At 52.4% G+C, this 24,595-nt stretch overlaps 1 protein-coding gene across 1 annotated transcript; it reads right to left on the bottom strand.

Annotated features, from left to right (window-relative positions):
* Nucleotides 1-3,844: 3,844 nt before the first annotated feature.
* On the bottom strand, nucleotides 3,845-24,101 carry RBP2 (retinol binding protein 2). Its single transcript, XM_002716557.5, has 4 exons — nucleotides 24,029-24,101; nucleotides 14,567-14,745; nucleotides 5,468-5,569; nucleotides 3,845-4,051 (listed from the first exon to the last, which is right to left on the bottom strand). The coding sequence occupies exons 1-4, from the start codon at nucleotides 24,099-24,101 to the stop codon at nucleotides 4,001-4,003; spliced, it is 405 nt and encodes a 134-aa protein (XP_002716603.1). The 3' UTR covers nucleotides 3,845-4,000.
* Between the last annotated feature and the right edge of the window lie 494 nt (nucleotides 24,102-24,595).

The following is a 24,595-nucleotide window of genomic DNA, read 5'->3' as shown; positions in this document are numbered from 1 at the left end:
CTCCTCCCTCTCCAACTCTGCCCTCCTGGTCTCTCCTCCTTCCTTCCTTCTCCTTCCCCCCTTTCTCCCCACCCTCTCTTCCTCCCCTTAACCCTCGGCGACATCACCTTCTCCCAGCCTCCCAACTGGCGGCAGCAGCTGACTGCTCTTCCACTCTGGCCCCAGCCCAGGCCGTGCTGCCTCCCCAGGCAGTGGGACTTAGCACTCAGCCAGTGGAGGCTGGTGCTGGCCGCTGGGGACAGGCCTCACACTGGCCTTTGTGATCATTGCTCTGTGGCTTCATGTGGCCAGGACCAACGCCAGCCCTTGCTCTTCAAGCCCTGGGCACCCCCCTGCCCTTCTGCCACAGCTAAGCCACACTGAGGGCCACTGCGCTCCCCAAAGCCACAGCTGCCTGTGTGTGCTCCCTTAAGTGCCACTGCCACTCTGGCCTTCCTTCTCATAGCCACTGCCGGGCCCTGATGCCCGCGGGTCCCTCTTTGCTTCTCTCTGAACTCTGTGAACCTGGGTCCTGTGCTTTCCTGGCCCAAGCCTTGGACCGCATCGCTCTGTGCTCAGGAGCCTGCACTGACCTTCCTGGCCTGGCCCTCCTGTCTGCTAACACAGGCCGGTGTCCATGCACCCACCTGTCCCCAGCCCTCTCTGCCTTTCTCTGACCCGTGCGTTTGCTTGTTCAGTTCCTTTTCCACGGTTCCTGGTCTCCATCATCCATTGCCCTCCTCTGGGGCCCAAGTGCCTCCCCCATCATGAAACCCCTCCAAAGAACACAATCACTGGTCATGCAAGACTCACCTCCTGCAGGCAGGTGCCCTGATGTTTAGCTGCCAGACAACCTGGCCTTACCTGCCTGAGGAGGTGGGCTTGGGCTTGCGAGCGAGCGAGCATTTAAGATGATCACATCTTAAGTGAGGGAGGCAGGGTTTGTTTTCGCGCTTGCCCAGCACCTGCAGGGGACACACTGGAAGGCTTGAAGCCAGGCAGGCTCCTGGGCCCATCCCTGACCTCAGAGCCAGAGTTGGGGTGGAGGGTGGCAGGGGAGGCAGGGCAGGAATCTTAAGATTTATTTTAAGGGGGTCAAATCTTAAGATTTATTTTATTTATTTGAAAGACAGTTACAGAGAGAGGTAGAGACAGAGAGAGAGGTCTTCTATCCACTGGTTCACTCCCCAGATGGCTGCAATGGCCGGAGCTGCACCGATCCGAAACCAGAAGCCAGGAGCTTCTTCCGGGTCTCCCATGTGGGTGCAGGGGTCCAAGGACTTGGGCGATCTTGCACTGCTTTCCCAGGCCATAGTAGAGAGCTGGATTGGAAGTGGAGCAGCTGGGACTAGAACAGGTGCCCATATGGGATGCCAGCGCTTCAGGCCAGGGCTTTAACCTGCTGCGCCACCATGCCGGTGCCAGGAATCTGTGTTTTGATGAATCCTCCTACCCTTCACCTGTGTGGAACACTCTCTGGCTGGTCCCCAGGGGGCTCCCCACATGCTCTCTGGAGCGACAGAGGAGAGAGTCATTTGAGGCTGGGAGAGCAAGGGCAGCCTGGGGCTCCGGGCCTTCCGTGGGAGCTCCAGGGAGGTGGAGATCAAGGGCCCACTCGAGTTCCCATGGGACAGGGCTGTACCACCTCAGGATGCTCCCCTGCCCCTCAGCATCCCCTGCTGATGACACCAAGAGGACCATGCCCTGCCAGCACCTCCCCTGCTCCCCAGCTGGCATGAGGCCCCACCCTGGCATGGTTTTCAGGGAGCACGGCTTGCCAGGAGGCCCGTGGCAGGGCTGCTGGCCAGAGACCTGGAGCCACGGCTGGTCCTGGCCACATGGTTGGATTGCAGCCCGTCTACCTATCCCCTAATCCCACGTAGGACACCCAGGATCAATGAATAGGTCCCGTCTTTCAAATTATGCCAAACCGTGCCAACACCACCTGCCACCCCTTTGGGGATGAACCTGCTGTTCCAAGGAAATGTTAGCCTGAAGGTGGGATTCCAGGGGTGAGGAACTTCTGGACCCAGGACCTCTTCAAAGAGCCACGGTGAGTCCCTCCCCCCTCCCTTCCTTGTCTTTCACGTGCCCCCCTGCATCTGTGCACCCACCAGGAAAGCGTGACTCTTCTGCTCCAAGCAGGACACCTGCAGGCCTTGGAGGAGGTGACCTGTGCCTCCTGAGCACCTGCTCACCTGGTCCCTGGCCTGTGGAGTCCCTGGCACTGGGACTGGGGCTAACAAGAACCGAGCCCTTACCATAGACCATAGACCGGGTCCCCTCTTGAACCCTTTGTGTGTGATAAAGGCCTGAGCCTCACAGTGACCCCTGGAGGGAAGTGCTGTGTTTGTCTGCCCTGCGTTGCTGGAGACAGGAGACAGGTTTGTCATATGGGCAGGTAGAGAGGGACAAGGGCCCTGGGGAAGGGTGACGCCATCCAAGAGCAGTCAGTCACCAGCTGCGTTTGCATCCACCCAAGGCCCTGACCACCCTGGACCCGCTGAGCACCGGCTCAGCTTCCCCGAGTTACTCTGGCTGCACCGGAGCGGCTCCCAACCACCGCTTCAGTTTCATCTCTGAGCGTTTCTGTGCAAGAAAAGGGATTCTGGCTGCTGCTCCCTGAGTGGGGCTCCTAGTTTCTACCTTATTAGCATACATCGTAAACCATCAGGGAAAGCTCCCCGTTTAAAAACAAATAAAAACCTCTACCCCCTCTAGGACCCCTCACCATGCTGCTGAGTGCTTTCTCTTTTGCTTTCCTTTCTATTTGATAAACTTCTGTCACATTGCTCAGGCTTCCTCGTCTGTGTATCTAATTCTTCCCGGTCACAGGATAAAGAACTTGGTGGAGAGGAAGAGCCATAGCATTTCTAAACATTCAGCAGGAAGAGAAACTACAACAACAATACAGAGGATGGAGGGGGTCAAATGTTGTTGTGCCCGTGGCAAAACCAGTGTGGAAGTGGAATGGCAAGACTTGAACTCAGGTCACCAGGATGCAGTACTCTGTGTGGGGCAATAAGGTGCTTCCAGGCTGAACAGACAAGTGCCTGGTGGCCCCTTCTGTAGTGCACAGCTGAAGGTTAGAGGGGTGACGGGGGCCGGGGGCTGGGGGCACTGCAGACCAGGCCTGCTGGGGCTTTGAGGGTAGCTCTTTTCAGGCTGTTTAAGGTACAGTGCAAACTGGGAGGCATGTATATCCTAAAACAGAATTTTAGAGAAATAATGTGCTATCCAAAGGAATTATTCTCAAACAGGCAATATTCAAGAATCAGTATGGGATGCTGTTTTTCCCAGTGAATGCCTCTATGCAAAATAGACTCCCCCTCTTCCCAAATAAACTAACAAAAATAAAGAAAAAATGGGATGTAGTGAAGCAAATGAGGGGTTGGCATTGTGGCGTAGTGGGTTAACTTGCCACCTGCAGTGCCATCATCCCATATAGGCGCTGATTCAAGTCGCAGCTGCTCCACTTCTGATCCAGCTCCCTGCAAATGTACCTAGGAAAGCAGCAGGAGATGGCCCAAGCACATGGGCCCCTGCCACCCACATGGGAGAATGGATGGAGTTCCAGGCTGCTGGTTTCAGCTTGGCCTGACCCCAGCTATTGTGGCCATTTGGGGAGTGAACCAGCAGATGGAAGATCTTTCTCTCCTTTCTTCCTCCCTCACTTCCTCCCTCTCTCTCTCCCTCTTTCTGTAACTTTGACTTTCAAATAAGTAAATAAACCTGAAAATACAAACAAATGAACAAACAACAATAGAGCCAGACACACACACACACACACACACACAGAGTCACCTCTTCTCTCTGTGAGTAAAACTGAAGGCATTGGATATAAAGGGTTTCTGAGAATAGGAGCGACTTTTGTCCTTTTGTTTAATGCCAGGTTTCAGGGGAGGGAGACTCTGTCTGGCATGGTGACACTCTCACCCATGGGACGCCTTAGTAGGGCTCTGGTGGGGAGAACTCTGGGAACAGGGCACTTAGGGGGCTCAGCAGGCCTCCCGCGTGGGCTTCACTTCTTTTTGAACACTTGGTGGCACACCTGGTCCCCGCAGGTCAGCTCCTGCAACGGCAGAAAGTGGGTTGAGTGGCTATGAAGCCAGGCCTTCCTTCTGCCCAGCCCCCTGCCCTGTTGGTGTCTGGGGGTAGCAGCCGGAGGTTGGGGGTGCGATAAACAGGGCACTTAGTTGCGGCGGGCGGAGCAGTTCCCACACTCAATCTGCCGGCTTGCCCGGCTGCTAGCAGTCATTTGAATTGGACACGTAAACTGAGCTTGAACAACTATAAAAATGAAAAATGCAAAGAAACGAGCCTCTTGGGCGGGATTTCTTCTGCTCCCGTGATTAAAGCCACGCCGTGTAATTTACGAGAGGCAGCGGTGCCACGAGGAAGGGAAAGATGTGGAGGAGCGCGTGGAAAGGAAGGGCCCGGGGAAAGCAGGCAGGGCGCTGCCCCTGCACCCTCTGGTCTGTGGCGATCACCACCTAGGCTGGTGGCACCCAGGCAGCGACAGGCACACGCCGCACCAGGGCTCCCCACGAGTGTGGTGAAGCTCCCCCCACCCCAGCACTGCAGCTGACAGTGCACCTGCTGTCGTAGCCATGCGTGTGTGCTGTGGGATGCTGTCTTTCAATGAACAAAATCCACCATCGGCACCAGAGCAGGCAGGGGGCGCTGCCAGTGCTGAGCACCTCCCGTCTATCATCGGCTGACGTTGCCTTCAAAACACAGACGTCAGGTCACAGGTCACGCCAGACTGGCCTGAACGCTGACTTTGGAGCCAGGGACCTACCTGACCCCAAAGGGGAATGAATGAATGAATGAATGAGTGAATGAAGAGCCAGCCATTGAACAAGCGAGCGACCACACAAGTGGAAGGCTTTTCACTGTTTGAAAGCTGGGCCCTTGAAGCTTGAAGAGTGAAAAATGGAGCTGTGGACATCGAGACCGTTTAGTGAAGGACATCAGTTCTTGTTGCGACGTCCTCTTCTAACGCCCAATTAACCTCAAGTATTCTGGGGTCAGGAGGACAGCACTCATGATAGAAGGTCAATGCCAGAGCCAGTTCCTAGGCCCTGCTGAACCGGTCTCCTTTCCCCTCCAGGCTCCGGAAACAGGGAGAAGGCACTGGCTCGCCCCCTCCCTCACCCCTACCCTCCCCAGGGGCATCTTAATTCTGTGTCCTCATTTCTCCCTAGCCGATCTTTCACAGGCTCCCTGCCTTTCTCCTTGGATCGCTCAGCCTCCTAACTCAGCTTTTTGAACTTTTCTTTTTAATTGCAGCTGCTTACAGTAACAGCCATATAGATTTCCTCCTGGAGTCCCCGGGGCCAGAGAGGGAACGGCTTCCTGACTGATCATAGGCACGTATCTGGCTGGAGTGCACAACCATTTTTCTTGCCGAAGCACCAGGGCCAGGCAGGGGATGAGGGTGGTCTGTGTGGCGCAGTGGGAGAGGGCTGGCGGCCGCAGGACTCACCAGATGCAGCTTGCCGTCCTCGATCCACTGCCTCCAGCCACGGTTCTCCTTCTCCCCCTTCTGCACGCACACCAGGCAGTCGCCTTCCCAGGTGACCAGCGTCTGCAATGACAGATTCGCAGGCAAATCAAACCTGTGATCCCGAGAGACTGAGCAAAGCTGACCCCCTGGCTGTCCTCGGCTGCCTCCTGCCCCCAGGGCAGAGCCCTCAGCCTCAGCCAAGCCACATCTTTCCCATCTCATCTCCACCTACACCGTCCAGGCTGCCCTGGGGCTTGCTCTGTTCTCCGGGAAGAAATACTGAGCTTCCCTTTTACCAGGCAGGGAGAGGAAAGGCATACACTGGATTCCGAAAGGACGTAAGACGCCTGCAGAGGGGAAAAATTCCTCCAAGTCAGCAGATAAATAACGAACTAGAAAAGTGATTGTAATGTATCAGAGCTGATTTCCTTAACAGGGTCCTAGAAACCAGGGAGCAAAAAGATCATTAAGTTAACAGTTCATGTCAACAAAAGAACTAACCGCTTACAAGAGAAAAAAAGAATCCAATGGATGGCTTTTAAGTGTCAGAAAAGGCGTCTGACCTCACTCTTGTAGAATAAGAGAAATGCAGACGAGGCTGCTTTTCAGATACAATTTATCACGAGGTCAAAGGTCAACATTTGGTGATGCACTGAGTGTGGGAGGGTGGGGGTAGAGAAACAGGCATCCCCTATAAGGAGAGCGGGAATATAAATCAGAATGCCTTTGGGGAGGGCTGTGCTCTCTCACCTTGCCAAACGTAGAGCTGCATTTAGTCTTTGAGTAGACATTCTCCTTATGGGAGTTTTCCCCACGCGTATTGCATCGTACTGTCCTGTCGGCTGGTAGCAGAGGCAGGGCAGTCCCCTAACTCTGCAGGGTGCTGCCCACGTGGCTCCCGTGCCAGCCTCCTCACCCAGCACCAGGAGAGTGGACCCTCCCCAGGGGCTGGCAGCTGTGTCCCAAGGGTTATTGGCACAGGGGCAGTAGCAGAATGCACCCAGCAGGTAGGAGAAGCCTCCATCCGGGCTGTGGAACCCAGGAAGTGCTCAACCCCTCTGCACATAGTCAGAGCACACACAACCCCCCAGGCGCCTCCCCTTTCTGTTTCCCACTTTCTTCCCTCCTCACACTCACCTTGGGATCATCTGTAGCACCCCCACCCACCTTGGTGCCCCAACTAGGTATGCACACACACCTCCTGAGAAAATCATGCCATTCCCGCCCAGGGAGTGCCTCTGTGTCAGCGAGGCCCAGACGCTGGCTGCATATTTTCCAAGTGTGTGCAAACCACATTACACCTCTATAAACAAGAGAGGGCCGAGGACCAGCCATTTATTTCCCTCTCTGTCTTGCAATCCCAAGCGGTGATAAACCAACCTGTGTTTTTATTTTTTCTCTGTCCTTGCACATTCAAGTCATCTGTTTTCTACAGATTGTTAAATTTACCTATTTCTAAAGTAATCTTTGACCTTGGCCATATTGTATATTTCATGTACAATTTCTTTCCTCCTCATTTTCCTCCTGAATGCATCCTAGCATTGTTATGGCAAGGCACTGGAAGCGCCATCAGTTCTGTCAGTGGGTGCCAGGTTAAACACGATGTGGTTCATCTCAGCTAGGCAGTCAATGAAAGAACAGGGCCAGAGTGCACTATGCAACTTAAAAAAGCAAGGAACAGGGGCTGGTGTTGTGGTGCAGTGGGCTAAGCCTACACCTGCTGCGCCAGCATCCCATTTGGGCACCGGCTGCTCCTCTTCCTATCCAGCTCCCTGACGGTGGCCTGGGGAAGCCATAGAAGATGGCTCAAGTGCTTGGGCCCCTGCACCCATGTGGGAGACCTGGAAGAGACTCCTGGCTCCTGGCTTCAGACGGGCTCAGATCCAGCCATTGTGGCCATTTGGGGAGTGAACCAGTGATTGGAAGACCCCCCCCCCCCCATCTATAACTCTACCTGTAAAAAAACAAATCTTTAAAACAAAACAGAGCAGAGCCACATGCATGAACTGAGTGGGTCGGGGGCAGAGTGCAGACACACATGTGTTTGTACCTGCTTTCCTCAAGGAGGTGAAAGAAACCCCAACAGTGATTGTTCCAGAGCAGGGAGATGCATGGCTGAGGGCCGGGGTGGGATGGAGATTTCACTTTTTACTGTTTACATTTTTTTAAAGATTTATTTATTTGAAAGTCAGAGTTGTAGAGAGGGAGAAACAGAGAGAGAGAGAAAGAGATCCTCCATCCACTGGTTCACTCCCCAGACGACCACAACAGCCAGAGCTGGACCATGCCAAAGCCAGGAGCCAAGAGCTTCATCCGGGTCTCCCACATGTATGGCAGGGGCCCAGACACTTGGGCCATCTTCCACCACTTTTCCCAGGCCATTAGCAGGGAGCTGGATTGGAAGTGGAACAGTCAGGACTTGAACTGGCACCCATATGGGATGCTGGCGCTGCAGATGACGGTTTTACCTGCTACATCATAACACTGGCCCACTGTTTAAATTTTTTAAAAACTATAGGCACATATTAATATTCCCAAAACTGATTTAAAATTCTACATGCTGGGGCCAGCGTTGTGGTACAGCAGGTTAAAGCCCTGGCCTGAAGCACTGGCACCCCATATGGGGGCCGGTTTGTCTTCCTATCCAGCTCTCTGCTATGACCTGGGAAAGCAGTAGAAGATGGCCCAAGTCCTTAGGCCCCTGCACCTATGTGGTAAACCTGGAAGAAGCACCTGGCTCCTGGCTTCGGATTAGCATAGCTCCAGCCACTGCGGCCATCTGGGGAGTGAACCATCGGATGGAAGACCTCTCTCTCTCTCTCTCTCTCTCTGCCTCTCCTCTCTCTGTGTAACTCTGTCTTTCAAATAAGTAAAATAAATCTTTAAAAGAAAAAAATCTACATGCTTTTGTCTCCTCCTCCTCCGGGGCTCTCCTGAGCCTCATATCTTTGAAGGTCTTGGAGAAGCTCCATTCACAGGGAGCTCCCTTCACTCTCCTGGGAGAGGGATGCCTGGAACAGTAATCTGCTGCTGCCTGGTCTTGGCCTTGGACTCTGAGTTCCCTCCCAAACAGACAAGGACGGACTCAGGGCTTCTATGCAGGCAAGAACTGTGACTTCTATACTCCCCCCTCCCATATTGCATTGCACATGATGGTCACCCGTGCATGTTGATGGAATTGGCGCTATCCCCCAAGTAGGCCAGCTGTGTGCTCTGTGAAAGACGGGGCCGCCTCTGCAGGTCATTTCTGCAACACCAAACTCAGCACAGGGGTCTGTGCTGCATCTACAGTTGAGTCATTTTGTTGAAACAGAACCTTGATACAAACCCACCTCCCTCCTTGCCTTGCAGTCTACGGTCCCCTCACAGGGCCCAGATGTCCATCACTATGGCTGTGGACCAACTTCTTGTCTGCCTTCCCTGTGACACTCACTATCCCAGAGGGCAGGAAAGAGGGTCTGATTCATCATTTTATCTCTAGCTCCTGACGCCGGCCTGGCACAGAGTAGGGGATTAGTAAATTTTGTGGGAGGAAGGAAGGAGAAAAATGTTAGCGCACAGGGAGCTGCCCTAATATTTTATTTTAATAACTCATTTCGGACAGCAAGATTAAAAGTTATTCTGACCCTAAAGTAAATTGGTTACCAATGAATCATGGCAATACTTAAAATATTATAGCCTTACTCCTACATAAAACAGACAAGGAGAAGCAGAGAGAAGAGAATGGTTAAATGGACTAAAATTCCATAATTCAATTTGCTCTAAGCTGGTGCCCTTCATCCCTGTATCGGAGGAGAGTTGAAGACAGACTCCATCGCCTTAAGAGACCCCCAGGTGGAGGAAATGGGTAGCAGCGAGGCAGGCCTTGCTCCCCGGTGCAGGGAGGAGGAGGAGAGTGCTCCAGGGGTGGGCAGCTCTGTACCGGACTTAAAGGAGGAGGTTGGGCCCCACGGCGATCTCCCAGTTCACAACGGCCAAGTCAACGTTCGTAAAAGTAGCCCTTATGGCCGATTAGAGGCAGGGGCTGCTCCGATGTACTACGCGCAGAAGTTGATGATTACGGTGTGGCTACGTAAGAGGATCTCCTGATCCTTAGGGAATCCGTGCTGCATTATATAGGGCTGATGCGTCAGACTGGTCAGGGGACAGATCTGTGTATTTTACAGAGGGGGAGTGGGGATACAGAGGGAGGGAGGGAGGGAGAGTGTTTGTACAAATGATGAGGCAAAGATGGGGCAAAATGTGAACAGGTGGCATGAGGCTAGCTGCACAAAGAGGCTTTGGTTACCTCGTGTCACTTTTCTATGGATTTGAATCACTCCCGATAAGTATTCTTAAAAAGGCAAATCACGGCTCTTTAATTAAGAACACTGAAGGACACTGTGAACATACTCATCCCCTCCCCAGCGCACCTGCCCTCAGGGAGAGCTCTTCCAACCACCCAAAGGGCCTGCCCCTGGAGGAGGCAGTGCCCCTGCCCTGCCACCCCCCTGCTGGATTCCCCTGGCTCCCCCTGGCTCCAGGATAGCTTTGAGGCTCTAACTGCCCCATCTACACCTGCTCCTCCTGACTGCTCCAATGCCATTATTTATTTTTTTATTGAGATACAATTTATGAACCAGAAAATTCCCCCCTTTAAAGTGTACAATTCAGTAGTTTTTATTCACAAGGTGTGTGACGACTGGTAGCCCCAGCGAAAGCCAGAATGTTTTTATTACCCCCGAATGGAATCACCACACCCCTTAGGAGTCACCACTCATTCCCTCCGCCCCCTACACCCTGGTAAGCACTCTCTGTCTTTACGATTTTGCCTGGTCAAGAAATCCCAGGAAAATCTTCCCCACAGCATCTCTTGGCTTTGCCACAATACGTGGCCTTTTGTGTGTGGCTCCTCTCCCTTGGCCTGCGTTCCATGTTCATGCACAAGGTCACGTGTGTCAGCACTTCATTCCTCCTACAGGTGTGTGAGAGTCTGTGTGACATTGCATGGAATGTATGCTGCGTTTTATTTTAGGGCAGCTCGTGTAGTTTTGAAAGGGGCTTTAAACTCTGACAGCTACAAGTAAAGAAGGGCCATCTTTGCCTCCCAGATGAAGCCCAGCCGCTCCACGTCTGGTCCAGCTCTTTTCTCATGCTCCTGGGAAATCAGCACAAGACGGCCCAAGGACTAGGGCTGCTGTCACCCTCATGGGAGACACACATCACATGGGCTTCTGGCTTTGGCCCAGCCCAGCCCTGGCCGTTGTGGCCATCTGGGGAGTGAACCAGCAGATGGAAGATCTCTGTCTCTGTCTCTCCCTCTCTGTATGTAACTCTGCCTTTCAAACAACTAAATAAGCCTTTAAAGAGAAAATAAAAAGAAACAAATAAGGGTAGGAAGTTCGGAATATAAGAAGGCACTTCAGAAAGTGTATAGAAAACAGGAATAGGAGATGTTTATTTTGATACATAAAGCATATCTACACAGTCTTCCAAAACTATGTGAAAAGTGTGTTGCATGAAAAAATGTTGCATGGATTTCAAAAGCGTTTTGCACTAAAAGAAAACTCTCTTTAAATTCTATTTTTCCACCAACTTTTTGAAGCGCCCTCGCAGATGGCCGCAGGGAGGAAGAAGAGGGGTCCTAGACCCTTCAGAGGCGTGGAGCCCGTGATTCACACGGTTTCGTTGCCCCCAGGCTGCAACAGAAGGGAACACCGTGGACCTTTAGGCCTGGGCGGAAAACCACGTGCCTCCCCTCCAGCTTGCTGGGTGGGGCTGTTCAGAGGGCTCATGAGTGGAGAACAAGAAGGAGCCAAATGTTTCTCTCTCTCTCTCTCTCACACACACATAGCTGTTTGTGCACCAGGCGTGCCATCAAGTATGGGCAGTAGAGACGAACAGGGGAGAGCTTCTGGCTCGGTGTTTAAGACTCCTCTTGAGATGCCCCCACCCATATTGCAGAGCCTGGTTGGAGTCCCAGGCCCACCTCCAACCCAGCTTCCTGCTCCTGTGCATCCTGGGAGGCATCAGGTGATGGCTCAGGTACTTGGATCCCATCATGCACATCGGACAGCCTGAGTTCCCGGCTCCTTGATGGCCCAGCCCAGGCTGTGGTGGACATTAAAGGAATGAACAAGCAGACGAGACATCTGTCTCTCTCAGTCTTTCTACTTTTCAAGTGAAGTGAAAATAAGTGAAATGCAAACAAAAATAAAATAGTAATGGAAATGGACTCCACTCCTTGGAGTTCCCGTTCCAGCCACAGGCTCTGGGGCAGTTACAGGAAGCAGGCGGTCCTGGGGGGCACCTGCCCTGAGCTGTGATTCTCATGGGAACGACCCTTCACTGGAGCCTGGGCAGCACCATGCCCAAGGTGTCTCTTGCACGCCTGTGCATGTATGTGCATGCTCAGGTGTGTGCGTTTTCAGTAGCTCCCGCTTCTGCTACAGATCAGAAAGAGAGAAGCCGTGGGAAAGGGGACTGGTTCCCTCCACAGGGCTGGCTGCGGGGCCTGGTGGGAGGAAGGAGAGGCGGAGCTGGAGAGGCAGGTGTCGGCAGGCAGAACCCTGTAAGGCTTTGAGGGGCTGGGAGGACACAGTCTGTGTCAGGGAGAGTTAGCTTTCCACCACCAAAGGGGATAGAGGCACAGGTCAGCAAGGACGGGCCTGCTCTCCAGAGTCCCACACCCACAGGGAAAGGTGAGGGCAAATGAATCATTTTGAACTGATTAGGCTGGAACAGCAGAGTGATGCAAAAATTCAGAGACAAATTTTCCCATCAGTTCTGGTGTCTGATGAATGGGCCTTTTAGCCACACAGTTCAGGAAAAGGCCCCCGATCCATCATCCCCTCCGAGTGGGGGCTTCCGTAAGTGGACCTTGCAGGGCCCGGAAGCTCGCGCTCTTGGGCGAAGATGGCTCTGATGCAAGATCTCTAAAGTGCTTTTCATTTCCCCACTTTCGCTTCGCAAGGAGCACTAAATATAATTCAACCTTGACTTGATGGCTGAGATTATCAATGCTGCAGGACAACTTGATTGAGAAATAAAGTGCCTGCTGCTTGTGTGGCTTAGAGTCATCTACAAAGACTGATGACAGCTCTCCGCCCCCTCCTCCACCCCGGCTCCCAGGAGAGGAGCCCGAGCTCCTGTCCCGTGCTTTGGGGTGGAGTGGAGACTTTGACAGAGCCCCTTGGGGGCAGGCATCGTGGCACAGTGAAGCCCATAGTCCATACTGCGCTCCAGCATGGACCCAGATTCCTGCTCACGTGCGGTGTAAGAGGCAATGGTGATGGTGCAAGAACTTGGGCCCCTGCCACTCCTGTGGGGGACTCAGGTGGAGTTCCTACTCTTGGCTTCAGCCTGCACCAGCCCCAGCTGTTGTGGGCATTTGGGAAGTGATCAGTGGATGAAAGAGCTCTCTTTCTGCCTTTCAAATAGATTTAAAAAAAAAAAACTAATAAAAAACAGTTGAGGGGCTGGCGCTGTGGCATAGAAAGTTTAAGCCTATGCCTGAGGTGCTGGCATCCCATTTGGGTTCTGGTTTGAGTTCTGGCTGCTCCACTTTCAATCCAGCTCTCTGCTGTGGCCTGGGAAAAGCAGTAGAAGATGGCCCAAGTGCTTGGGCCCCTGCACCCATGTGGGAGACATGGAAGAAGCACCTGGCTCCTGGCTTCAGATCAGCCCAGCTCCAGCCATTGCAGTGATCTGGGGAGTGAACCAGCAGATGGAAGACCTCTCTCTCTCTCTGCTTCTCTTCCTCTCTGTGTAACTCTTTCAAGTAAATAAATAAATCTTAAAAAAAAAAAAAAAAAACTTGGAATTGCTTATTTCTGTCACTTTCCACTGACTATTATCACTGTCAGCTGACCACACACGTGTCACTGAAACCACAGCGGGCAGGAGGAGACCATTACAGTTCAAGCCCCTGGAAGCCTTGGCCCCGGGAGCTCCGAGGACTTCCTGGACTGCATTCTGTGGGCCGGGAGAAGCGGAGACTTCCCCGTATTACCAGGACTGGATAAACCCTGACTGGTTCGCCCACTGAGTTTTTGGTTTAATTTGTACCATCCTTTCCTAAAACATTAAAACATCAGCTGGGATCATCTAAAATTGAGATGTTTCATGAAAATCATCTGGGTTTCCAATGCCTCTTGGGAAGAAACATCTGGCACCACGAGGCCTCATTCCTCCACAGCAGGGGCTGTCTGGGGCTGTCTGGGGCTGAGCTGGGCCACCCGTTTGCAGAAGGTGGTCACAGTCACCGTTCCCGCCTGGAACAGGCCCTCTGCCTGGCCAGCCCTTGTCAGTATACTCGCTGGCCCTTGACTCCGGTCCTGAAGAAGCTGAGACTCTTTCATCTCTCCGTGGCTACCTCTTCCTTTTTTTAGAAATATTTTATAAGGATTTATTTATTTTATTTCAAAGATTTACAGAGAGAGAGAGAGAGAGAGAGAGAGAGAGAAGAGAAGAGAAGAGAAGAGAAGAGAAGAGAAGAGAAGAGAAGAGAAGAGAAGAGAAGAGAAGAGAAGAGAAAAGAGAGATCTTTCATCTGCTGGTTCATTCCCTAAATGGCTGCAACAGCCAGGGCTGGGCCAGGCTGAAGCCAGGAGCCAGGAGCTCCATCTGTGTCTCCCATTTGCATGCAAGAGCCCAAGCACTTGGGGCATCTTCCACTGTTTTCCCAGGCCATAGCAGAGAGCTGGATTGGAAGTGGAGCAGCTGGGACTCAAACCAGTGCCCATGTGGGATGCCAGCACTGCAGGTGGGTGGCTTTACCTGCTACACCACAGCGTCGGCCCCAGGGTTATGCACTTTTGACAGGAATACCCCAATGCTGTGATGGCAGCCAGGACCCAAACCAGAGCCCATGTGGGATGCTGGCACCGCAGATGGTGGCTTAACCTGCTGTGCCACAGCACCGGCTCCCCTTCTTTCTTCTAAACTTTCAGTAACTGCCCATCACTCACATCACTAAATTCTCTGCGGTCCCCTCTCCCTGACCCCTCCCAGATCCCTTCTGCCATTTCTCCATCGTGAAGCCTAAGAGCCGACCCCCGCACAGAGCGCAGGAGTGGAAATCGCCAGCCGAGCCAGTACCTTCACGTGCCGGTTGTCCAGGCCCTTCGTGTACTCATCGAACTCCACTCCAACGGTGAAATCCAAGTTGTAGTTCCGGAATGTGCTGTTGGTTTTCGTCTTGAAGCTGTCGCCGGCCTGATCGATGATTTTTGTCTGAGTCAGATGCACGGCGATCTTGCGGGTGGCAAAATCGATATCTGTTGGCAAAGGGAGTCGTGGAGGTTATGATGTGCCCAGCCAGGCTCATTCGTTTCTTTAACAAGGCCACACACTCAGGAGGAGAGACTCGGATTGGGGACAGGCCGTGTTGCTACGCTTAAGTGGGAAACAAGTGTTGTCTTACACATGGCCAATTTGGGCGTCTCAGTTGACTGCTGGAAAACCGAGGAATCTCTTGGCATTGCCAAGGAAATTCTGATGGGAGGGAGACAGAGCAGGCAGGGCTCACCCCTGAGTTGCAGCTCATACACGCACACACACACACACGTGACACACACGTACACATGTGTGACACATACATGCACACCTGCACATGTGCACACACACACTCACGCCCTCTTCCACAGTAGCTCCCTTCCGAAATACTGGGCTTCCTCCTAAGAGTTTGCTGAATGAAATGATTCCATGGCTTAAAGTATTTTGAAAGCCATGAATTCCAATCATGGGTAAAGATGAAACTTTTATTAATTTCCACTGTGTGGAGAGATAGACACCTTTATTATATATATTTATGTATATACATATATATGCATATATTTTCATTTTAGAGGCAGAGAGAAAGAGAGAATGACATATTCAAAGCTTCCACCTGCTAGTTTACTCCTTAAATACCCACAATAGCCAGGGCTCAGCTGGACTGAGGCTGGGAGCCAGTTTGTAAAGCAGACTGCAGGCGTCCTCAGCTAGGTGTTCTGTCTCCATCGCAGGCCCCTAGCATAGCTCTACGCCTACTCTAGACCATGTTGTGTGCTCGCTCAGAGATTGTCTTTTTTTAAAAATAACAATAAGATTTATAATTGTTTATAAATCTTAATGAAAAATTTCTAGAAAATCGAAGAACAGAGACAAGTACAAGAAATGCCACATATACACCAGCCAAATTCATCAACTGCCAAGATTTTGCCACATTTACCCCATCTAAGGCCTTGTTTCTTCTTTTAGAACAAACTTCATGCATTTCTTAGCAACTGTTAAACGGGAGTGCTTGGTTTCCTAAGCTTTGCAGGTAACAAGAAGCAGCTAAGTGCTGAGTCACCTACTTGCACATAAAACTTCACCCCAGCACAAGCCATCGTCCTGTGGAGCACAACTAGAAACAGAATAATTCTGAGACTACTAATTCTTTTTTTTTTTTTTTTCAGAAACTCCACCTGGATTTGCAAAAACACTGAGATGGATTCTGTTACAACCCAAGAGTAACAATGACCTCAAGAGAAGGAACAGTTCAAATTCACCAAGTGCTGCTTCTCTGAGAAGCCCTGCCCCGGCCATGGGAGGTGAGTGACAGGAGCTCATGTTTTGCCGTGGCTGGCGCAGGGTAAATATTGCATTGGGCCCACAAGAGGCCAGGAGTTGCCAGCAGCTCAGGGAGCTGCTCCTGTCCCCCCTGTCATGATGGTCCACATCACTTCTTTCATCCTCTCTCTCTGATATCTTTGATTGCCTTTCAAATCCCTGCTTGGTCACTCCTCCACCTTCTGCCACAGGACCAAGGAGAGCCCAAACTGGCTGCTTGAACTTCACTTTGCACCAGCAGTTGGACCACAGCTAAGAATCCCCAACAGAATCACATTGCACAGGGAAGGCCCTGGCCAGGCCGCTGAACCCCGTGTTGTCTAAAGTCCCATCTGAGCCTACAGGAATGGTTTTCAGTAGCATGAGCTAGCCCAGGAGGTAAAAGGATGCCATTCTTGCACCCTAAGGTTCAAGTTGGCATGGACTGGAGCACAAACACCAGTGCCTTCCTCACCTATCATTTCCAGCTATTTGTTGGGTGCCTGCCACATCTGATACATTTTAGGATCACCTGGGACTATGACAACACCGCAGCTTACTGGGTCCTACAGCAGGCCCCAAATCTCTAGGTGGCAGAGCCCAGTGACTTTAGAACTTTTTGGGGGAGGCTACTAGGAGAAAGATTTCCATGGCTTAAAAAATTTGAAATCCACCGTTCAAGCACCTGCAATACTAGGGTCCAGGATTTGGGTGGATGTGTCGACAGATTAAGTTGGGAAGAGAAAGCAGTGGTTTTTGAGTTTGGGTGACGATGGCGAGAGCCAGGGAAGGGAAAGAGCGAGCTAATTTTATGGGGGGACCTCATGAATTAAGTTTAGGTGAGGTGAACCTGCAGGCCCCACTGTGTGGACTCAGTACCTGGTGTGCTGAGGAAGCCACTCCTAGGAACCAACCAGGACTGGTGCCCCCTGGTGGGACCTCCTTTGGGAATGCTCACTCCCATCCTTCTTAAAACCCATGAGAAAAGTCTTATCTCCATTTTACCAGTGAGGAAAAGAGGCAGCAGAGGTAGAATTTGAACTCAGGATGGTCTGCCTCTCTGCAGGGCCCTGCTGCACTGGGATAGTCCAGTTAGACCACCCTCACTGTTCTCCTTTCATGGGTGCCCAAGAGACCAATAGCTTCTGCCTGTTGTTAAATGTCCCCTGGTGGGGGAGGGGCATTGTGATGTAGCAGGCTAAGCCTCTGCCTATGACGCCACCATCCCATATGGGTGCTGGTTCAAGACTCAGTTGTGGCCGGGGCTGTGGCACAGTTAAGACCCAAGCCTGCAGTGCCGGCATCCCATATGAGCGCCAGTTTGAGTCCCAGCTGCTCCTCGTCCAATCCAGCTCTCTGCTAATTGCCTGGGAAAGCAGTAGAAGATGGGCCAACTGCTTGAACCCCTGCACCCACGTGGAACACCTGGAGGAGGCTCCTGGCTCCTGGCTTTGGATCGGCTCAGCTCTGTCCGTTGTGGTCATTTGGGGAGTGAACCAGTGGATGGAAGCCTTCTCTCTCTCTCTGGCTCTACCTCTCTCTGTAACTCTGTCTTTCAAATAAATAAAATAATTCTTTAAAAAAAGAAAAAAAAAGATCCAGTTGTTCTACTTCCCACCCAACTCCTTGCTAACGCACCTGGGAAAGCAGTGGGAGATGGCCCAAATCCTTGGGCCCCTGCACCCATGTGGGAGAGGTGGAAAGAAGTTCCTGCCTTCTTTCTGGCCCAGCCTCAGCTGTTGTGTGGCCACTGGGGAGTGGTTCACCTGGGGAGAGGGAAGACCTCTCTCTCTCTAACATTCAAATAAATAAAAAATAATTCTTAAAAAAAAGTCCCCTGGGAATGGAGTAGGTCTCAAAGTGAGCCCTGGCCCAGCCACAGTGGCAGTACCTGGAAACCTGTGAGAAATGCAGTCTGGGGCCCACTCAAGACATACTGGGTAGAAGTTCTGCAGGATGGGCTTTGGTTTTTTTATTTTTATTTTTTTGAGATTTTTATTTATTTTATTTGAGAGGTAGAGCTACAGAGAGTGAGAGGGAGAGACGGAGAAAGGTCTTCCATCTGCTGGTTCACTCCCCAGATGGCCGCAACGACCAGAGCTGTGCTGGTCTGAAGCCAGGAGCCAGGTACTTCCTCCTGGTTTCCCATGTGGGTGCAGGGGCCCAAGGACTTGGGTCATCTTCTACTGCTTTCCCAGACCATAGCAGAGAGGTGGATTGGAGGAGAAGAAGCCGGGACTAGAACCAGCGCCCATATGGGATGCCAACGTCAAAAGTGGAGGATAAACCTACTGAGCCATGGTGCTGGCCCCACCTTACTTGTTCTTACCAGTCTCCCAAGTAGTTCTGTGCATGCTGAAGTTCCAAACTAAGGGCATATGTGTAGGGGTGAGGGGCAGCTCTGGGTACAAATCCTGTTCCTGAGCTCGAGGCTATGCGACTCATCTCCCCTCTCTGAGAACCCCCTCCCCAATTCCCTCACCCCCAGTTTTCTCAAGGAAAATGAAGAGCTGAGAGTCCACCTCAGAGGTCCATTTGGCGAGGGTCCAGCACAATGACGACGGCCAAAGGCTCCACACAGCACCAAGAAGCTATGTGGTCACTCAGCGTGCACCAGCCCCCACCCTGGGCTCTGGCTGCTGGGATCACATGGGGACCAGGGCAACATTCAGTCCCCAGTGACATTTCCGGCTCCTATGTATCCATTGCCACCGCTGCCGGCCCCTCCACAGAGCAGCGGGCAGGGCGGCTGACCCCCGACGCCCCTCACGGCCTTTCCTCCGGCCGTGGGTCAGCTTCCTCCCTCTGAAGCTGGCTTGATGAGTAGCTCCTGCTCTAGCCCTTGGTGCTCAGGTCCAAGCTGCGCTAGCCCGGCAGCTGGAACCACCGTTAGGAAAGGAAAACCACAGGTCACCTATTAACCAGATGAAGCCGAGGGGCACGCTCTAGGCCACAGAACCAAGGGCAAAAATGGGAAATTACAGATTTGGGCCAGAAGTGTCCCGATGCCAGCACGTCTCTTTTCACTCTGCAGCTGTGGAAATCGAGGCTGAGAGCGTGTAAGGGATCACCCAGCTAAGACAAAGCTCGGACAGTTCCTCTCCACACACCTTCTGTTTGGCATTCACAGCGATGCCTCCCTAGCAAAAATCATGCCTAGCCCTGGTTGCTTAGAAAAGTAGATCACCGCTAAAAACATCTATTGCTGCGGGCGCGGGTTTGTCCTGGAAACACCACCCCTAGTCAATCTTTTTGATCAGCGCTGGGGGAATCTTATTAGGGGCTCCATGCAAATGGAATCAAGCACTGCTTTGGCTCTGGATTGAAAAATGGCTTGGTCTCCTGGCCACCTTTTAGTGTTTGCACAGGCCACTTAATCATGTCTCTGCTGCTCCGCCCCGGGGAAGGGAGCCAAGTGCTCGGCTACTGGAGTCGTTGGTGGCTATTTCTAATCATAAGGGTTTAACTGCAGCTGTGTGACACACACACACACACACACACACACACAAGGATTTACAAAAATACTTCCTCTTTGAACTTTGCAGGGAAAATTATTTTCCCAATATAGCATTTCAACACCAGGGTTATCAAGTATGTTTTATCTGCTTTTCTGGATTAAAGATATCATGGAGCCTGATTTATAGCTAGGTGAAATGAATTTCTATCTCAGAAGGAAAGGTCCAAAGGCAAGCTATTTCTGAATAATATATACGGCTTATGGCTGGTGCGGAAGGAAAAAAACCCACAGCAGCGAAGTGACTTTATTAAAGCATACTTTTCATAACTGCATTTTGAACAATGCAAACCATAAAGTTGAAATATGAGCACGCTACCCAACATTAAAATGCTTTGTAATGCGCCTGTGAACAGAGCAAAAGTTGCAGGGTAAAAGGGCAGGCGCTCTTTGTAAATTAAAGAGCAGAGATGCGCACATATTCATCATATGAAATCTGAGAACCGTTCAAAGTGCAGCCTAAATGGGCTTCGAACCTAGACTCCTTAATTCTCAAATCATCAGCAATTGTGAGAAGCAGAGTGGAAGAGCAATCTCCTTTCCATGCCATTTCCTCCTCCAGAGAACACATTTGGAGAAGAATTAGACCGGCCCCCTGCCTGCCTCCACCCACAGTCTGGGGCTCACCACTAGAACGCGGTCAGGGTGGAGGTGCTGCCCACCTCTGCAAGGGGGAGACTCGTGAGGAGGGAGCACACTTACAGGCCCCTGGGCTCTGTCTACCCCTCAGCACATCTCCATTTCAGTCCAGCCAGGAACACTGTGCTTAACGTAAAGACTTTGGCAAGGTATAGAACTTCCTTGACTTGACAGCACTGGCAGGGATACAAATCTTACGAACCAAATTCACCCTTGGGTCATGATTCATTCATTCACTGACCCATTTTACCCAGGGATGCTGAGCGCCTCCCTAGCCCTGTGTCTCAGTCCTGCCAGCACGCTCTGGTTGCCGTGACAAACCTCACTCAGAACGAAGCTCCTCCTCTCTCACCCCCACGCTTTGCACTGTTGCCAAGAACAGCGCTGCGGAAAGCGCTGGGGTGTTAGAAGCAGGCAGGCAGGGCTCCTGCCTGGGCTGCACCACTCCCAGCCACACGAGGTCCCAGGTAGTGCCTCCACTTCTCTGGACTGCAGGTGCCCACCCCACAAGATGAAAGGCACCTAGAACCCAGACCAGTGTGCCAGTGTCCATATTCCACTTGAATGCGTAAGGGGTGTCTGAGACTCAAATATGCAAAGCAGGTCCTTAATGCATTCCTCCTGCCCCCAGAAACCCTCATCCAAAACTCGCTCCATCCATGTCCTCCTCATTTCAGCCAAGGGGATCACCACCTTCCCAGCCATTCAGGGCTTCAGCCTAGGAGCCATTGTCACTGCCTCTATCTCCTCCCGCTTCCTGGTCACCCGCAGCCCCTGTGTGCTTTGACCTCCAAAACACATGCTGAACCTGACTTCTTGCTCCAGCCCCACAGGCACCATGTAGCCCAAGGCACCATCATTAGTTGCCTGAACAACACAGCAGCTTCCTAGCTGCTTCTCTGTCCCCCACCAGCTACACCCACCTGCAAATGAATGAGAGCCTCAGAGCAGGACCACCAGGATGAAGCCACTTGACCCCCAGAACTGTGAGAGATAACTGGACACTAACTGTGGCTGTTTCAAGCCACTACGCCTGTGTGTGTGTGTGTGTGTGTGTGTGTGTGATACTCCTTGTTTAGCAGAATTCACGGAGTCTCCCGCAATGCCTTTCACACACCTGGGTCCTCCTCCTGCCTGCCTTCCTTGGCCTCCCCTCTTTCATCTCCTGACCCCAGCTGAAGCAGGACCTCAGAAAGTGATGGATTCCTTGCTGTCAAGGAGTCCAGAGCCCTAGGAGACATCGGGTGCCCAAGAATGCAGAAGAGGTACCATTGACCCTTGACCCTCGCTCTTTGCTCTCTAAATGGCTTTGATAACTGGGGGCAGACCCAAAGGTTTCTGTGACATGTCACTCTGCAATGCTGGTGCCTGGAGCCGCAGAGACAGCTGCCACCCAACCTGCACTGCTGCTCCTTCTCCTCTCCTGAACCAAAACCAGGCCCACAGAGAAAGCAGCTCCCTGGTGCCGGGGGCTGGAGTCTAAGAAAGGGATGGGTCCTGGGCAGGGGGAGGTGTCAGACCCCACAGATCCCTGCAGTGCAGGGAAGGCTGCCCGACCTTGTGCTCTGGGTGGGGCGAAATTACACAAACCCTCTGCTGTTTGCAGGTTAGACTGAGGGGCAACCCCGCCTCACCTACTTCTGCCTGAGCCCCTCGAGACTCATCTTCAGCCACGCCTGCCAGCATGAGGAGTCAGGTGTCCTGTCTCAGTGGTAGAAAGATGGCTTGGAGGCATTTCTGAATAAGGCATCATGGACTTGAACCAGCACAATTTGCTCGGGTCCTGAAGCACTGTGGGCCCTCAGCAGCTGCATAAGCCAGGAACCAGGTGCATCCACGTGTGAAGTTAGCTACTACCGCCACCTGTGTCATGACTGTGAACCAGCAAAGTATCAGCGGCTGCAGAGGCCCTTGGTACAAAGAGGCCAAGCAGTTGCTCATGGGAGTGAAATCCGTGTCGTGGAACATTAAATGGGAAGTTCTAACTGGAGCTCTAAGGGACATCAGATACTTTGGAGAATTACCCTGATCCAACACCTCCTGACTGGAGACGTGCGAATATCACAGTCAGCACTGGTGGGCCCCTCCTCCAGATAAGGGTGTGAGTTGGTGTGAAAGGTGCAGAGGAAGGCTGTTTTTAGAGAGAAGATTTCTTGGCGAGAGCTGACAGTGCGCCTGGCACTCTCCTCTCCTCTCTCCTCTCCTCCCCTCAGAGGGAAAAGAGGGTGGTGGGACGCTTGCCTCCCTACTTAAGCCTAGAGAGATAGACTTTTCGGGCCCATGCTCAGAGCCACACACTAAACAAAGGTTGGATTTTTAGACCTAAAATCACCATAGGACTTTTGACTATTTAAGCATAAGCAGCAAAAGCCTCCAAGTTTCTTTCTAACATTATGCCATGACCTCGGCTTCCTCAGCATACCACTAAAACCTCAAAACCAGCTTCCCAGCAGATCTGGCTGAGGGTCTTTCAGTTGTTCAGAACTGCAGCTGCATCTGTCATCACCAAGACAGGCGAGGCACCGCTGTTATCCCTGTTTAGTGGGTGAGGAAAGAACGTCCGAAAGGTCAAGGATGGGTTCAAGGTCAAAGACAAGTCCTGGTCCAGCTCGGTTATGTGGACTCCTCTGACATGGCTTTCGCATCTGTGTGGTCCTACCCACGGCTTTAGTTCTGGGCTGCGTTCCCCACCACTTGCCCGTGTGTCCATTCAGAATCTAGCGGCCGATGGCAACAGGTGCAACAGCGTTGAGGGTGGGCCCTGATGGATCCGGTCTGAGTCTCCTCTTTCCTCTCCACCACCGCCCCCCTCCCCGACCCAAGAGACTGATGCAAAATGCTGAGAGGAGGGAAAAGAAGCTACTCAGCGTGGGAAGCCTCCTATACGCACCAAAAAAATCCCACGCGCCATTCATAATGAAACACCTCGCAGCTCTGCCTGTGTCAGTGGCCGTGTCAAAAGGGTTCATCAAGCTAGAAGGTAATGGCACAGGAAAACCCAGGATTCCTGTGTTTGGAGAGACCTCCCCCACCGTCACGGCCACGTTAGCTGACCTCTGACCCTGCCTGCAGTCATTTCCCTCTTGCTGCCTGCGAGGGAAGTTCCAGCCAGTTGGCTCCATCCACAGAGAAAGTTGCAGCTGGGGAGGGTGATGAACCTGAACTTGTGGGGATGAACCTGGAGTATGGGAGTCACCAGGCCGCGGTGAACTCTGTCTGGGTGCCCACTCAGCTTCCATGGAGAGCCCAGAGCCTGGACACGGCTACGTATGTTCTTTGCAAGCTGGAAGACCCCCCTGTAGTCAACTCAGGACACGCACTGACCGCTGTGTGGCCTGCAGCTCAGTTTAGAAGCCAGCTAAGCAGCGGTTTGAGCTATGTGCCAAAGCCTCATCCACCTTCTGCAGGCCTGATTTTCTCTGGGCTGAAAGATTGGTTGGCCACTCCTTTTCTGCTTCCCCAGGACAGGGCTGGCAAGGGAGCAATGCAGGATCCAGCCAGTTATCAAAGGAGACGGTGGCCACTCCAGGTTGATTTTATTCTGTGTGTGTGCACATGTGTGTATGTGTGTGTGTGTATGTGTGTGTGTGGCGCCTTCCCTCCACTGCATGTGTTCTGTGGGCCTATCCTATGGCCATTCTAGCCCTCATCTCACTTACCGCTATGCCCACTTTGCAGATGAGTCTCAGGCTAAGTCTCAGAAGATCTGGACACCTTGCCCGAGCATGCACAGCTGTAGGCAAGGAGCGGGGATGTGCACGCAGGTCTACTGAGCAGCACAGGGACCAGGTCTAAGGGGCCGGCGACAGTCCCTCCCCTCAGCCTCCCCTTACCCAGGGCCTTCATGTAGCCTTCGAAGTTGTCATTGCTCTCCATCTCCCAGGTGCCATTCTGGTCCCTCGTCATGGTGGCGGCCTCCGGTTCAGGGTGGGTTGTGTGGTGGGCGGCGGGGAAGAGGCTGCAGGCAGAAGGGTTTGGAATGAGCTGCTTTTATAGCCTGGTGGACCAGGTTTATGGCTCTGCAGATAACAGATTAAAGGTCACAAGCACGACTCAAAGGAACTTTCCTTTCCTTTGCAAAGTCCAGCAGGACTGTGGACAACCCAGGCTCAAAGTCCCGGTGTGGCCCGGTGGGGGCGACCCAATGACCTCCGCCATCGGCAGGGCCCAGAGCAGCTCACTTTTTGGCTGGCTGGGTGCCCACCACGTAGCCCCACACAGAACACTGCATCCTGCATGTGAGAAAAGCAATGCTCAGTGTCCACCCTTCATGCACCACCAAGCACCTAGGCCCACGATCTTGGGTCTGTTAGCCACCTAGCTTCTACCCAGGCAGATGGAGCCAAGCAATGTGGAGCAATGTGCAAACACCAGTCTTCTTGCTTCAGCTTACACAAGTT

The sequence above is a fragment of the Oryctolagus cuniculus genome, chromosome 4 (genome assembly GCF_964237555.1).
Source record: "Oryctolagus cuniculus chromosome 4, mOryCun1.1, whole genome shotgun sequence".
In the NCBI taxonomy this organism is placed as follows: Eukaryota; Metazoa; Chordata; class Mammalia; order Lagomorpha; family Leporidae; genus Oryctolagus; species Oryctolagus cuniculus.
The sequence above is the reverse complement of the archived record's forward strand: the minus strand, read 5'-3'. Positions and strand labels throughout refer to the sequence as shown.

Coding starts and splice junctions, on each gene's coding strand:
- RBP2 (XM_002716557.5), bottom strand. CDS start 24,101: ATGACGAGGGACCAGAATGGCACCTGGGAGATGGAGAGCAATGACAAC. Junction 14,746..24,028: donor AGGCTACATGAAGGCCCTGG/GTAAGGGGAGGC, acceptor CTTTGCCAACAG/ATATCGATTTTGCCACCCGC. Junction 4,052..5,467: donor AGGACGGCAAGCTGCATCTG/GTGAGTCCTGCG, acceptor CTGCCGTTGCAG/GAGCTGACCTGCGGGGACCA.